The 14,296-nt window shown below is 43.7% G+C and overlaps 1 protein-coding gene across 3 annotated transcripts in view; it reads right to left on the bottom strand.

The window, feature by feature from the left end:
• Window positions 1-14,296, bottom strand: part of PRKAG2 (protein kinase AMP-activated non-catalytic subunit gamma 2) — a 213,301-nt gene that overhangs the window by 35,913 nt on the left and 163,092 nt on the right. For all 3 annotated transcript variants that reach the window (XM_066314255.1, XM_066314256.1, XM_066314257.1), the window contains one exon: window positions 10,017-10,098. In XM_066314255.1, coding sequence (XP_066170352.1) covers window positions 10,017-10,098 — 82 coding nt within the window. The remainder of the gene's footprint in view (window positions 1-10,016; window positions 10,099-14,296) is intronic.

A 14,296-nucleotide genomic window follows, 5' to 3' on the forward strand; every position in this document is an offset into this window, starting at 1 on the left:
AACAGAGTAGCAGCAGATCAAGACTTCATTTTATTCAACATTCTCTTTAGTGATCTTCAAAACAGGAATAGGGCCTGCTTCAAAGAGCTTGCAGTGAGAGTTAGAAATTGTTGCAAGACTTAAAACTCCACAATATCTTCAAACTGAATTTTTAAGTGGCTTGGAGGTAATACAATTTTTCAGGAAATACCAAAATCTGAAAGAAACATTCAATTGGAAGAGTGCAAATTATGGAGTGACTAAATACCACCACAACTGAGAGAGAAGTACCTTGTTATTAACTAAATTTGCCACAGCAGTAGCAGGGAAGAAAAGGCAGTTTGCTGAAACAAAACTATAGGCAAACAAAAAAAACCACCACAGGCGTTAGAGGGCTATTAATGCATTCCACAAGCTGGTGAGGCAGGACCAAGCAATCTCAGGACACTGTACAACCTCCTTCCCTAAATGTGGAATGAGACAAGTGCCTTCAAAAGCACATCCTGCTTGGAACAAAATAGTTATTAGTTCTTGACAATACTTTAAAAGATCCACTTTTCTGGTTTTGAGGTTTAGATATCTACAGGTCTTCAAATTCCTGCAGTACCTAAGACTTGTAAGAGAAAACTGATACAAACAGTTTGAAACAATAAAAGATCTGGATTGTCTAGCAGTCTTACACTCAGAGCACACTTCAAAATCCTGCAGTGACTTTTGTTCCTCATTATTGGTGTCAGTAAGTCCTGGTAATTGGGCTGAGAAGTTAACATTTCTGTTTTACTGCAGCTCTCCATTGACAGTGTGGATAAGCAAATGATTATTGTAAGAATTGAGAAAGACAAAAAGAAGTGATGGGCAGCTTAAGAAACTCCACATTCCAGAGCTAATCATAGCAACTCTGAAGTTCCTTGTCCAGGCAGGCAGAGAAACTTATTTGTGTAGAAGCAAGAGCTGCCTTGTTTAGGAACTAACTGGTAAACACTATCATAAGTCCAACTGGATTCTTTTGAAAAATACTTTTGAAACAGCTCAGTATCTCTTAAATCAACTGTTGGTCAAAGGTTTGCACTTTGAGAAAAGCATCACTGTGGTTTTGTGAATAAAGGCAGCAACTTTAGCCTGCAACCTTAACACTTCCAGGATTTTCACCACAACAAAGCATAAGCTGACCTGAAGAATTTTCTAAAACATGTTCAAGATTTTCCCTCGACAAGAGGCACTGTGATTTTTCCCTAAGCATCCCAAAGAAAGATCTAAATTAAGATGTCGCCTGTCTGGAATGTGGGCCTGCTCTTCAAGATTGCGAGACACAAAACGCAAGAAACTAAAAATGGTATTAAACTCCTGAATATTAATATCAGCAATCACTCCGAGCAGAGCTGGATCCAAGGGAAGTTTAAAGTATGTGATTAATGAGAGAATAAACCAGCCTGTATCTCTGCTGCAAGATTAGTAAACAGTTTGAATTTTTGCTGTATCTTTAAAACAAGCCCAAGTCCTACTAGATACACAGTTTGCACAAACTTTTAACTCTTCTTTAAGTTTAAGATCAAACCTCAACATGCAGCTCAACCAAAGCAGTAATCACCCAACAAGCATTTTCAAAATGAGCACACAGCATCTTCACAAGCTGCAGCCATATCCCCACTGAACAGGGCAAATATTTAATCTGGAGAAAATCTTCCACTGGAGACTAAACTCAAAGTATCAATGCTTTAAGGGAGAAACACTTTTTTTAAGACTTCAGCCATCAGGACTTTGGACTATGTTCGCTGGAGAAACAGTTTTGTGAGGTCAAATAAATTGCTGGACTCAATCTGAATAGTTACTTACAACATCTTATGTTGAAGCTTTTAATAATTCAGTATTTACATTTCCATTTCTCTCTAGCTTGCCCTTGCACATTTCTTCTCCTTCCCTCCCTGTGCATGCCAACACCTTCTAAACAGCTATTACTGGCATTTCTTATAAAACTTTATGAATCCGTATGCACACTTTGATAGACTTGAATCAAGTGTTCTGTTCCAATATACCACTGAAGCTACACCAAGCAGGTGTAGCTTGAAGCTACACAGAAAAAGAACCAACAGCTCTGTAACTCAAGCAGGTGACATCCAACACACATTCAGTGCATTTGGAAACAGTTTTCTGGAACCCATTTCACAGGTTTTATTGATTCCTTCTCTATAGCACAGATAAACTGCAACTCTTCCCAATGCTGACCTTCCTCTGAGCTGACCTGATGTCTATGCAGAGTAGCTCTGGAGTTTTTGAGGGGTTCTTTTTGCCATATTTTTTTCAGGATCTGACTCAAAATTATGCTAGAGAAATTCAAGCAAGACTGTGGCAGGAGAGATCCATGCAATTAGAGCAGAGCATTCACCTTCTGCACTCTGCCATTCAGAGACTTCTATCAAAGGCAGCCACACAATCCCTTCCCTGAGTGATCCTGCTCCATCCTGAACCGAGTCAAAGCATTAAAGTCTTTCCTACAATCCATCTTACAGTAACTATGCTGGGAGTTGGAATATTGTTTCAAAGCTCTTATAGGAAGAGTTCACATCCATTTATTCTTGTGCCAATGTTGTTCTTCATTTAATTTCCCCCCCTGGTGTTTACCCCCCTTTCCCATCCCTTACAGGATGTTTTCAAGCATACAGTGTTATCACATGCCTTTTGGTTTTCTTTTTACTGAGTTAAATGAGCAAAGCCTTATGGTTTCCTCACAAATGGCTTTTTTCTACACCCATCTCAGTTTGCTCCATTCACCAGTAGCTCAGACATCTTTTTTCTCTCATCCTTGAAAATCAGCAGAAATTCAAAATAAGCAGCAGAAAAGGATGCTGGGTGTAAGGGACCAGTAGGGAAAAAAAAAATCCTTTTTGATTCTGTTTCTTATAATGCCCAGTGTCAGAATGAAATACTCTGTCACAATACAAAGACAAAAGCAAATAGTATAATAATGTCGTAAAAAAACCCCACAGAAGAAAACCAAAAAACAGCAACCTAAAAAACACCCTAAAAAAAGACAAAAAGAAAATCACATCACAAGTAAAACCAGTGGTCTGTAGCACAGGAAAATCGCTTTTAGACAAAATGCAGGAGTGCCATTAAATTCTGTCACAGTCAAAATGGGTAAAATCACCCAACTGGTTCACTGAAACAGTAAAATCCATAAAAACTTCAGCAGAGGAGTAAACAACCTAAAACCAAGTTAGTTTTATTCAAACAGTATTCAGAAGCTACCTTAAAGATAGCACAAAATACTCAAAAACCTTTTTGATGTGGTCCGCTCTTGGAAGGACAAAGTTATTTAAGCTCTCCAAAGTTCCATCTAGGTGCCAAACTGGAGGCTTAAAGGACAAATTCGACTTTGCTCGAACCTAGTTAGGCCTGTATTAAACTGCTTTGGCTTCATGTTAATCCCAGCCATTAGTGCAACCTTTCCACAGAAGGATATTCCCCTGAATTGTCAGATTTTCCATTTGTCAGTCTTCTCTACTCATAGAAGAGGCACAGTAAAACCCACCACAACAGGCACCCAAGGCAAACAGCCCCAGTATGGAGAGGAACATTTTGCTTCAAGACACAAGAACTGTTCTGAAAAAAACAATGCCATCAGCTCCTGCATGCTTTGGAAATGCTGCATTTCTTAACATGTTTCAGACTTCCCCAAACCCATCCAATGCTAATAGAGTTGTATGTTCTGGAAGCCAAAATCATTCAAATCAACAAAGTACCTGCAGACAGATCATTGCTACCCAAAGATCAAGCTCCTAACAAACAGCAGAACTGGTGCCAGTGTCGTGACTTCAGGCTCCAAATGCTGTGATCATGCACCCTCAAGTCATCAAAACCACGGTGCACATTACAAAAAGTCCTTTCTTACAGAACACCCACACCTGCTGCAGATGATTAACAAGCAGAAACATTTATGATTGTTTAGCAACAGTTAGGTCGAGCCAACTGATGCAAATATTCTGCTGTCATTCCTGTCACACTGGCATTATTTCAGCTCAAACCAAGCCACCTCCATGCAGCACTCAGCCATGCCCCAAGGCAGCAGGTTTTCCAAGAGCACTGACTTGATCAGCCAAATTTAACAGCAGAAAGAATCAAACCACCAAGACAGTAATCCTCTTTTATCCGTACTGTCCTGCCTCTGTAGGGCAGGGCGTTAAAGAAGTCTCTTGGATAAAACACTGGAGACCACCCCAGGAAGTTTCTCAAGGGAAGGACTCTGTAGTCACCCTCCTCCATCCTGGTAATGCTCAGCAGAGCAGACACAGACAAGGAACAAACAGCATTTTGGAGGCACCTACAAGGCCACACTGACACTGTCACGTCTTCCACATCTATCCTGCTAAAGCACAAGACACGGTGAACTCAATACCTCTAAACCAGAAAAAATTGAGATGATAATGGCCAAAAAGTCTTCCACCTCTTACCGAGCAGTTTACCAGCTGTAATAGTCCCACTGTCAAACCAAGCAGCTTTTGAACCAGGGAAGTTCTGCAGGGAAGCCCTTTGCAGAGCTGACATTGTCCCTCACCTGGTGCACACAGAAGTGGCAGCAGCAGCAGGAGTGGCTGGGGAAGGTGATTGTGAACCAGTCCTTGTCCATCAGACACTGACACACGTGCACAACCTGAAGCAGCAATGGCATTCAAGTGTAAGAATATCTCTCAGGGATAGGTGCTGGCCAACAATGGCTTTCCCTTGGGAGATAATGTCTGCAAGTCATGCAGGTGCAACCCTGGCCAGGACACAATGGCATTTCCTGTAAAACTGTTCCCTGTTCCCTGCAGTTTGCCAAAGCAACTACATGGAATTGCTGCCATGGTAAGCATTTTCTAGGAAGTCTCAGCCACTTGTTTCCATAAACAAGTTGGGGAAAATGTTTTGACCACATTCAAATTTTATGAAAGCTTTCTCATCAAGAAGCTCTTGCATCCCTCAAGACCCAAAGCAGAGTTTTGAAGCATGTCCTGTGTATCTTTTGCTGTGCTCAAACATCACTTCCCAGATAGGTAAGGCTTAAGAATTTTTGCTTCCTGAGAAAGACTGTAAACTTTAGCTGCTAAATGTTTTTTTTTTCCCTTGCCAAGACAGAGCAGGGCTTTGCTCACTGTAAGGCTAAATACCATGTTAAGAATAGGACAGCTGTATCTTCTGTAGGAGCAGGAAAACAGGACTGTCTGGAGTCAGTGTGCACTGGCTGACATGAACTCGTGCACAGATCAGAGGAACAGCCTTCACCAAAAACAGCCCTCACAACGAAACTTCCAACAGCTCCTCTTGCACTGCTAAATGAAGTTTTATACTTTGAATTATGCATCACTTTATACATAATTTTCATGTTTAAAAGATGAGCATGGAAGTTTCCTGGGGGGAAAAGAAAATCACATATGGTGTTCCTATACAGACAACTGGAAGGGAAAGAAAAAGGGTGCTCAGGACTGTGGAACACTCGATTGTGACTTTTTGCATAAACTAATAAAGCTGCACATCTGAAAACTCCAGATGTGTTGTTCTTGAACAACTTTGGAAAGTACATCATAGGAAAGACTGTATGAAATCCATTAATATCAGTTATCATCTCTGCTTAACAATTTCTTACCACGTTCACTCAGGATTCTAACCTATGGAAAGTTTAACACAAAACATCCCCTTATCACCACCACCACGTCCCCTGGTATCTCAAAGCACATCTTGTGGGCAAAATACCGTTTCTGTGTGCCAAAGAGCACCAGCTTTAACAATCACATAATGAATGTTTATTAGAAATTAATTACAGTCGCAAAACAACGGCTTAACTTTACCACCTCCTAACCCAAGCACTTGATCCTTCAGTCTTAAGAAGGAAACAAAACCCAACCTGCCTATTAACATGCATTAAAATGAAAATTAAAAGCTTCTTTTAATTATTTTCGGCCCCAGAGTGACATCTGTTTTCATACCTTGATTCAAATATTCACTTGACAGCAGGAGGCTGGCAGGCAGGAGGAGCGCAAGAAACTACTTTTAATAAGACACAGTAAGAAAATCCCCAGAGCAGGGAAGGAATGACCCCAGACACAAAAGCAGTGGAGATGCAATTACTGGTGAAAGTCTATTTGAGGAGACAGCCAGAAAGGAGCAGGTAACAGAAGAGCTGCATGATTCAGGGAGAGTGAGATGAAGGCCAGAACATTACCAGGGGAGATTCCACTCTAATGCAAACTGTTTATCCAATGTCTAAACGCTGCTTTGTGCAACAATCCAGAGAAGTAGAGCATTCAAGAGGGAGCACATCAGTCCCATGACGCTGATGCTACAACTGCTGCACACACTCTGCAGAATTCCCTTTTTCCAGACTAGGAACTGAGCACAGACACAGCAGAACCCTGCAATTAAATTAATTCAGTCTGCAGAAAACACCTCCAAAAGGGGGTTGCAGATGCTACAGAAAAGCAGTTAATTCTGCTTTCAGCAGCTACTACTTTGTTAGTCAAGGTGAGCAGAAGGAAAAGATTAACATGGATGAAAGACAACACTGCAACAAAACTGGTTTCCAAAATAACATGCTAGAACTATACCCACTGAATCAATACACCTGACAGGCATCCATTTGTTACTCTAACCTAGTTTCTCCTCTCAGAGGACAGGTAGATGTTGGAACACAACCACTTACGGAATTCCAGCTTAACAAAATAAAGCTTTTAAGTGTAAATCATTAACTAAAGTCCTTTTTCATATTAGATCTTCAGAATAATTTCTCCTTGTCCTTTTCCAAGCTCATCATATCACCCATAAAAGAAAACCCAGACCCCTTCTCGACACTGATCAGAAGCAGAAATAATCTTACTACAGAAACATTACTGCACATACACTAGAGCTGAAGAAGGAAATCCATCATGTGTATGAAGATAACCAGGTTCTGATCATTTATTACATTCATGAGAGGCCTCTCAGCACTGTATTTCAGGCCACAATGAAACACTCCACACCCATCAACAGGTAGCTCTCACACTTTTTGAGGAAATGTAGTAGGTCATTCCTATCCAAGGAATACTAAGCAGGATGAGTTGAGAATATTTTACTCAAAGTTTTCTGTTTATTTTTAGGCTGAGTACCCTTCTTTTAAAAAGAGACTCTGGACTTCTTACATGGGAGTTTTTCCTTTCCTGCTCTGATTGCTGCTTGGAGAAAGGTCCTTTAGGGAGCCCCAAATAAAATAAATATCCCTGACCTATCCAGTCCTTCTCCTCTGAGCACACACTGAGCCCACAGCCTGTTTCAGCTGTGGTGCACTAATGCAGTTTCACATCATCTCACTCACATCTAGACTTACACATCACCAAAGCAACATGATGAAGCCAGTCCCAGACCAGTGAGCCACCAGTAAGAAGTGACACTGATCTTAGAGAGTTCAGCCAGACATGAACATGTTTCAGGCTAAAAACATGACCAGCACTTCCCTCTGCAACAACAGCATCCTATCTAACACTGTCCACGCTAATTAGGTACCAAATAGTTTAAACACATTCTTCTGACATAATGAAAATTAAAATTGCTCTTCAGCTGACACCACTGTTTTATTTAGAAGTCACACCATCAGGCCAGACTCTGCATATTTCATTACAGTACTACATAAGATCATAAATCTTTCTAGCATCATATTTTTTTCAATTTCACCCTCTTAATTAGAATCCAAATTAAATGAATGCCTTCTGTGCCTTCACATTCTCATTTGTGTAACCTTTGAGGAGAGGGCCTAACAAATCCACATACTGGATGGCATTCAGCACACACATTGAGCCTCATTTTTCAGCTCATTTTATTAAGCTTCCTGTTTCAACAGAACTGCAGCATAATTTGATACACAAGATAGTTAGCAACTGTTGATGGATACAGAACTGGAAAGCTCACAAGAACAAGTACTCGAAAGCAGAGGCAGCCAGGAAAGCAGTTCCAAAACAAGTTTCAAATTTCTCATTCAACTCACAATTTTAAGTGTCAGTGGAGAAACTTTTTGACAAAAGATGATCAGTTACAGTTTGGCTGCAACCACTTAATGAAACCTTATCGAGATCTCAGAGGCGTTTCTCAACTCTTGAGCACTTACCACTCACCATCCAACAACAAAGCCAGCATCTCAGATGTCTTTTACTCTCCCACCTCCAATATTAGCACCAATACAACGGCAGCAACCAGTGCAAAAATTTAGGTCATAAAACAGGTACTGCAACTAAGCTGCTGCATTTCCAGCTGCATCTCAATTTTCTATGATTTTTCTCTGGGCAGCAGGTTTTGCTCTGACTCCCACACTCACTTTTACTCACACCCTAGGCTCTGAACACAGCACTCTACACCATTTACACTCGGCTTTAAAACCAGGCCTAAAGCCAGGTTCTCATTTAGTCTAAAAGCCTAATAAGGTGACTGCTCCTTTCAAAACCCACACCCTAATTTAAACTGGCCAGAGGTTTGCTATTACACATGATCTTTTGACAGGCCCCTGAACTGCTCTCACCTACCCAGCGGGAGCATCCAGAAAGCCTGAAATTTAGAGCCAAAAGAGAGACAAAGCAAAACAGAAGGCTGAAAATCAGAAAAAAAAAATACAAATTAAACTACTAAGCTTCTAAAGAATTCAGATTATTTTATTGCAGGAGTTTAGAAGAGCTTCACCCTTATCAAGTGTCTCCACATAACTCCATGTTACGCTTTTAAAAGCATAAAGGTGCCTCAAAACTGAAGGTTTGTTGTTTCATATTTTTTTTTAACCTAGAGATCCTTTCCAGACACCTAAATTTGTAAGATGTTTGAAACAGACTCCAAAATGGCTTAACTATTGATGATTCAGCAGGTTTTAGGAACCTGTATCTCACAGCAGCAAGCTTTATGTAAAAATCAATAAGTAAATTGGTCACTTTCTACTTCTCCATAAGCATAACATGAATGCCTAACTAAAAATAGTTAAACAATGTGAGGAAAAAAAAACCTGGAAGTTAGCAACAGATCCCCTGCACCAAATACTCACACTTCAGCATGTTCAAGATGCACAAAGGCACAAGCATTTCATTGCAATTCAAACTCTGTCTGGACTCCAAAAGAAAAGGAAAAAAAAAAAAAAAGAGGCAGCTCAAAGAATGCAATTGTTAAGAGCTTCCTTTTCTCACACACAGAAAGATTAAAATAAAAGGTGTTACTTTTCCAGACCAGTCCCACAACTGCAGGCAGCATACTAGTAACGAAGAATCTGCCTCATTAGCATACCAGCTTAGCTATATCTTCTCACAAAATGACTCAGCCTGCTATTTTCAAAGTTTTCCTTAAATATTTGTCCTACATTTTACAATAGGAGTTACCAGCTACAGAAAAACACATCCCATGAAGTCTTAGCCACTCCACGACGCTGAGCACAGAGATTAAGCCATGCGCCCACATTTGCATCCACTGAGCTAATCCTTTCTGAAAATGAAAGCTCGAGATATTCAGCACGGATCTTTCAGAGGTGAAGCGGCTGCTTGGTGCGAGTTGGAGAAAAAAAAAATAAAAAAATATCCATGCCTTCTCACAGCACGGTTTAGTGCCTGCAAGAAGGAAAAAAAAAAAAAAAAACTTGCCAGGAGTTGCCCTGTGAAAGCAGAGCGCACTCTGTCAGAGCACAGCGAAGAACCAGCACAGAGCGCAGCCACATAAGGAAAATTCAGCGTACAGCTGCCGCTTCGAACAGATGTATGCGCTGCCATAAGGAGTGGAAGCTTTAGTTGAAAGAGCTTTCCATCCCCGCGCCCAAAGCCTATATTTGGTATGGCAGACGTATTCGAGGAGCCGGGTGTCTCCCGGGGAGGAGGAGGGGGTGCCCTGAGGGAGCGGCTCCCGGCCGGATCGGGCACGGCCCGGCGGCGGCACCGGGACAACAGCAGCGGGATGGGGCTGGCCCCGCGACCCGCCCCGCAAGGACACGGCCCGGGGACATCCCCCGCCCCCGTGTCCCCGCCGGCCGCGTGGGTGTCCCCGGCCCGCCCGCCGCCCCCGTGGATTTTTACCTTCATCTTCGAGCTCTAGTTTCTCCAGCATCCCTTCGGAGGCGGCCGGGAGCTGCGAGGGAGCCGGAGCCGCTGCCGCCGCCTGCGGGAGGGAAGAGAGGAGAAGGAGATGAGCATCCAGGCGCGGACTCAGCGGCCCCGCGGCGGCACCGGGCGGGGAGTGGCGGCGGGGAGGGAAGGCGGGACGGCGGCAGCTGCCCCTCGGCCTCCGCACACGCTGCCGCTCACACACACCGCGGGGGGAGGAACCGGGGGGAGGAACCGCGGCTCGCCCTCCCCCAGCCCCGGGTGAAGCCCCGGGCGAAGCCCCGGGTGAAGCCGCGGGCTCCCCGGCCGTGCCTCCTGCGGGCGCCGCCTCTTCCCCGCTCGGCGGGAGCGGCTCCCCGGGCGCCCGTTCGCAGGACGGCGCTTCCCGCCACGCCTCGCCGCTCCCCCTCCCCCCGGCCCAGCGCTTGGTACGTTCCGTTTTGCTGCAGTCGAGCCCGTTGGTCAGCGGCGGGAGGGGGAGGGAGCTACCACTTCCGCGCGGAAAAGGGAGAACGAGGAGGGGAGGTTTAGTGCCCTCAGAGCTCTGCCGGGGCAGCCGCCTCTCGCAGCGCGTTCCACAGCCTCGGTGGTTCTCCGGGCTGCCCTGGGCTAGAGCGATACGACTGACGGCGGACCGGGGGAAACCCTTCGCTCCCCCCGCCGGCGGGGGTTGGTACGCTCCCGCGCGTTCACCTGCGAGGCAGCGGCGGGGAAGCGGACGGTTCCACTGGCCCCGGGGGGTGTCAGGGTGCTGAGGGGGTTTCCCCTGTGTGTGACGGGAGCTCCCGCAGTGCGCCGAGCCGTTATCCCGGGATACCCGCTGCAGCCTGGGACTGCCATCCCGCGGTGCCCTCTGTTCCGGGATACCCCCTCGCTCCTAGGGTGTCCTCTGTCGGGATACCCGCTCTATGTCAGGATGTCTTTTATGTCGGGATACCCCCTCTAAATCGGGATACCCCCTCTATCCCGGGGTGTCCGCAATCCCGGGTACCCTGTCCCAGGGTGTCCCCGATTTCGGGATACCCGCTCTGTCCCGAGGTGCCCTCTGTGCCGGGGAACCCGCTCTGGGCACGGGCGCGCTGGTTTCCATTTAAAACAATTCCAGATTAAGTTACAATTCCAGATCAGCCCGAATGTCGGCGTCTCCGGGGTCAGCGGGGGGAAAAAGCGCTCCCAAAGCCGCCCCGGGATCAGCGATGGCAGGACGGGGCTCACTCCGCTTCACGGGGGATTTACTGCGCCCAAACCTGCATCACAGCAAAGCCAGGCCACAGCAGAAGCGAGGGAAATGAGGAAATATTCGAAATAGATTGGTCATTTACATTTATTTTGAGCGTGAGGGAATGAGCAGGTCCCCGCAGCAGCAGCAGCTCAGACACAGATGCTGTAGAAGGGGATAAACAGATTATTTCTTGGGCGATGGCAGCGCATCTTGCGGGCGGACACACAGGGATGGTGCTCCCAAAGAGTCACAGGAGTCATCGAGACACATTTTAAAGCTGCTGGCCCCAAGGGGAAGCTCAGGATTCAAAAGTTCAGCAAGCCCTTCAAGGAGGGAAGGGTGATTAGAGGCAGCATAGCACAGTAAAGTGCATAAAACGTAGGGGAAAATGAAAGATAATGAGAATAAAACTGTGATGGGGGGAGAGAGCCAGCATTTATGGACAAACAGAAAGCTGTCTTCTAATTTCTCAAGTCCAGTGAAGCTTCAAGCAAGGAAACAAACTGCTGGTGACAGCTTTTTTCTTTTCCCAAGCTACCTCTTTCTAAAGACACTTTTAAGGATATATGAGGAAGTTAACAATAGCCAGTTCTTCTATACTGTAAAGATCCTTTGAAAAGAAAATTCTAAAATATTTCATTCAGAGATGTATTTTAAAGATGCTTCTAGGATTTCTCACTGACCAGTCACACAAAATACCAAAGCAGTTCCTATTAATTTATAATATTTTTCAGCCTACTAATCAAAAGGCTTTGGAAGCTTTTAATTACTTCTGGGAGCTGGCTTTAAAAGCTCTAAATTTTTAATCTTTCTTATCGTGTACCTTGCTACTGATAAGAGTTTTTAACACCTTTCCTTAATCAAAGGAAGAGAAGATGACATCTCTGATTGCAAATAACTGCCATGATTTGGTTTCTTTTTATTTTAATTTGCTCCCCATAATTACCTAGTAAGCACCAGCCATGAGGAAATACAACTCCGAGGTTGGTTGGAAGTGACACTGAGACTTGAAAGGCGTGCATTGAATTTCACTGCTACAGAACACGAGATGTTTATAAGAAGTTAGTTAAGCCAATTTCGTGCTGCAAACCTCAGAGCAAGATCAAGGTTTTACAGTGGCAGAACCTACATCCAGACCAAGAGCACTGTGAGAAACTCGGGATAATAAAAAGGCAGTAATTTAATATACAGCAAAGATTTGTGATGGAAACACGTACCACCCACACTGCTCAAAAAAGAAACCCAAAGGAAATGGAGAACTAAAGACTGAACCCCCATCCTTCAAGGTACCTGCAGTCTCACGATTTATTTAGACCAATTTTGAAACAAGCTGCTGATCATGGTGTCCGTTTTGCTCCTCACTTTGCATTCTGGCTCCTTTTGGCTTGTAGGCAACACAGTGACTCAGAGCAGGAAACTGATGCAGCTGAAAACCAAAGGGACTAAAAGAAAAGATTGGGTTTTGTCCAGATCAGCTCCTGATCCAACTCACTGTTTAGTTGTATCAGCACTGGCACATGAATTGTTCAGGGCAGGAGTGACAGTGGGACCACATCTTCTGGGAGCAACCCACTCTTAAGTCAGCCTAAATCATGGTCAAAACACCTTCTGGTTCCTTGCGGACAGGATTAGACAAAATAAAAGACATTTTTAACAGTATTGTCTCTCAACAAACTCCTTCTGTCATTTTACTCAAAGATTACTGGCTAAAGATAAAAAAAAATATTTATTGAAAAAGAGCTGTAATAAAATCTTGTAACATTTCCTACCTGGGTTTTTTTGGTGACTATTTGTTCTACTGCCACAGAAGGATTCCCTTAACTATAACCAAGGGATTTATCCAAGTTGTGCTTCAAAAGTTTGCAATCAGACTATGCCAGGTAACCCAATTTAACTGCTTGAGACACCCACTGTGACAGGACAGTACACACTTGTATCCTAAATATTGCCAGGTGACATAAATGCTAGAGAGAAAGGTTTAGAAGATGAATATGCACAAATGCATTTCTTCTTTGCCACATTTTTACAGGAATGTTATTTATGCTAATTAACGTGGACCTACAACATGACCTTAATACAGCAGTGGCATCAATCTTTGTAGACACAAAGTAAAAGAATTTATGGTTGATCGAACAGTAAAAGACACAAAAGGTAGATGTAAACAAAAGAGATTTTAGGATTTCTGGGAAGGCTGGGATGTAAATTTTAATAGCTAACTGCTTACTTTGTCTCTGGCTGTTCTCTTTAGCTTCCTAGGGTAAAGGGAGTGAGGAGTGACTAATGCTCTGTGGAAGTAAAATCAGTCCTGGAAATTATAGATGCACTTACAAGAAATACATTAAAGCTTATCTGATAATCTTTGTTTCTTTTTTCTGATAATCCAGGAGTCCTTTCAGTCCTTTGTCCTACTGAAGGAACCCCATCCTTTTCATAAGAGCATGCCAAGTATTTAAGCCACAGGGATGGTTCAGGGATGTGAACAACAACTAACATCAGCAGAAGATCATTTTTTATATAGTTTCCTGCCATCTTGCCTTACATTCTTTGGTGTAAGTTTGATTTTAAGATGATTAATAGAACAGCCACCCCCATTTTAAGCAGATACAGGAAAGAAGGAGCATCAGCAAAGTGTGCAACCAAAGCCAAAGCACCCTCAGCCTCTCCAATGAGAGGCTGGAAGAGCTGCAGGCGGCAGATCCAGTGTGAGTTCACTGGACTTGTGACACTCTTGCCTGACACACACACGAGCAAACCAGATTGTCTGGGTGAAACGAGGTCATAACAACGCTGGAGGTGCTAAAGGTCACAATATTCTCAAGGAAGATTTCTTTATCTTACTGGGAGGGTTTAAGAGAGGGTTCCACAGAGGTCTGTGTTCTGTCTAACATCATTCAGTGTTTCCACTGATGACTCAATGAAGAAATAATGAATAACCTGACCACATTTTCAAATGACTCAAAGTGACTCAATGGTAAAAGAAGCTGATTTTTTAGGGACAGGCCTAGAACTTAAAATAACTTTGAGAATTGCT

Source organism: Sylvia atricapilla, chromosome 1, assembly GCF_009819655.1.
Source record: "Sylvia atricapilla isolate bSylAtr1 chromosome 1, bSylAtr1.pri, whole genome shotgun sequence".
NCBI classification, from domain to species: domain Eukaryota; kingdom Metazoa; phylum Chordata; class Aves; order Passeriformes; family Sylviidae; genus Sylvia; species Sylvia atricapilla.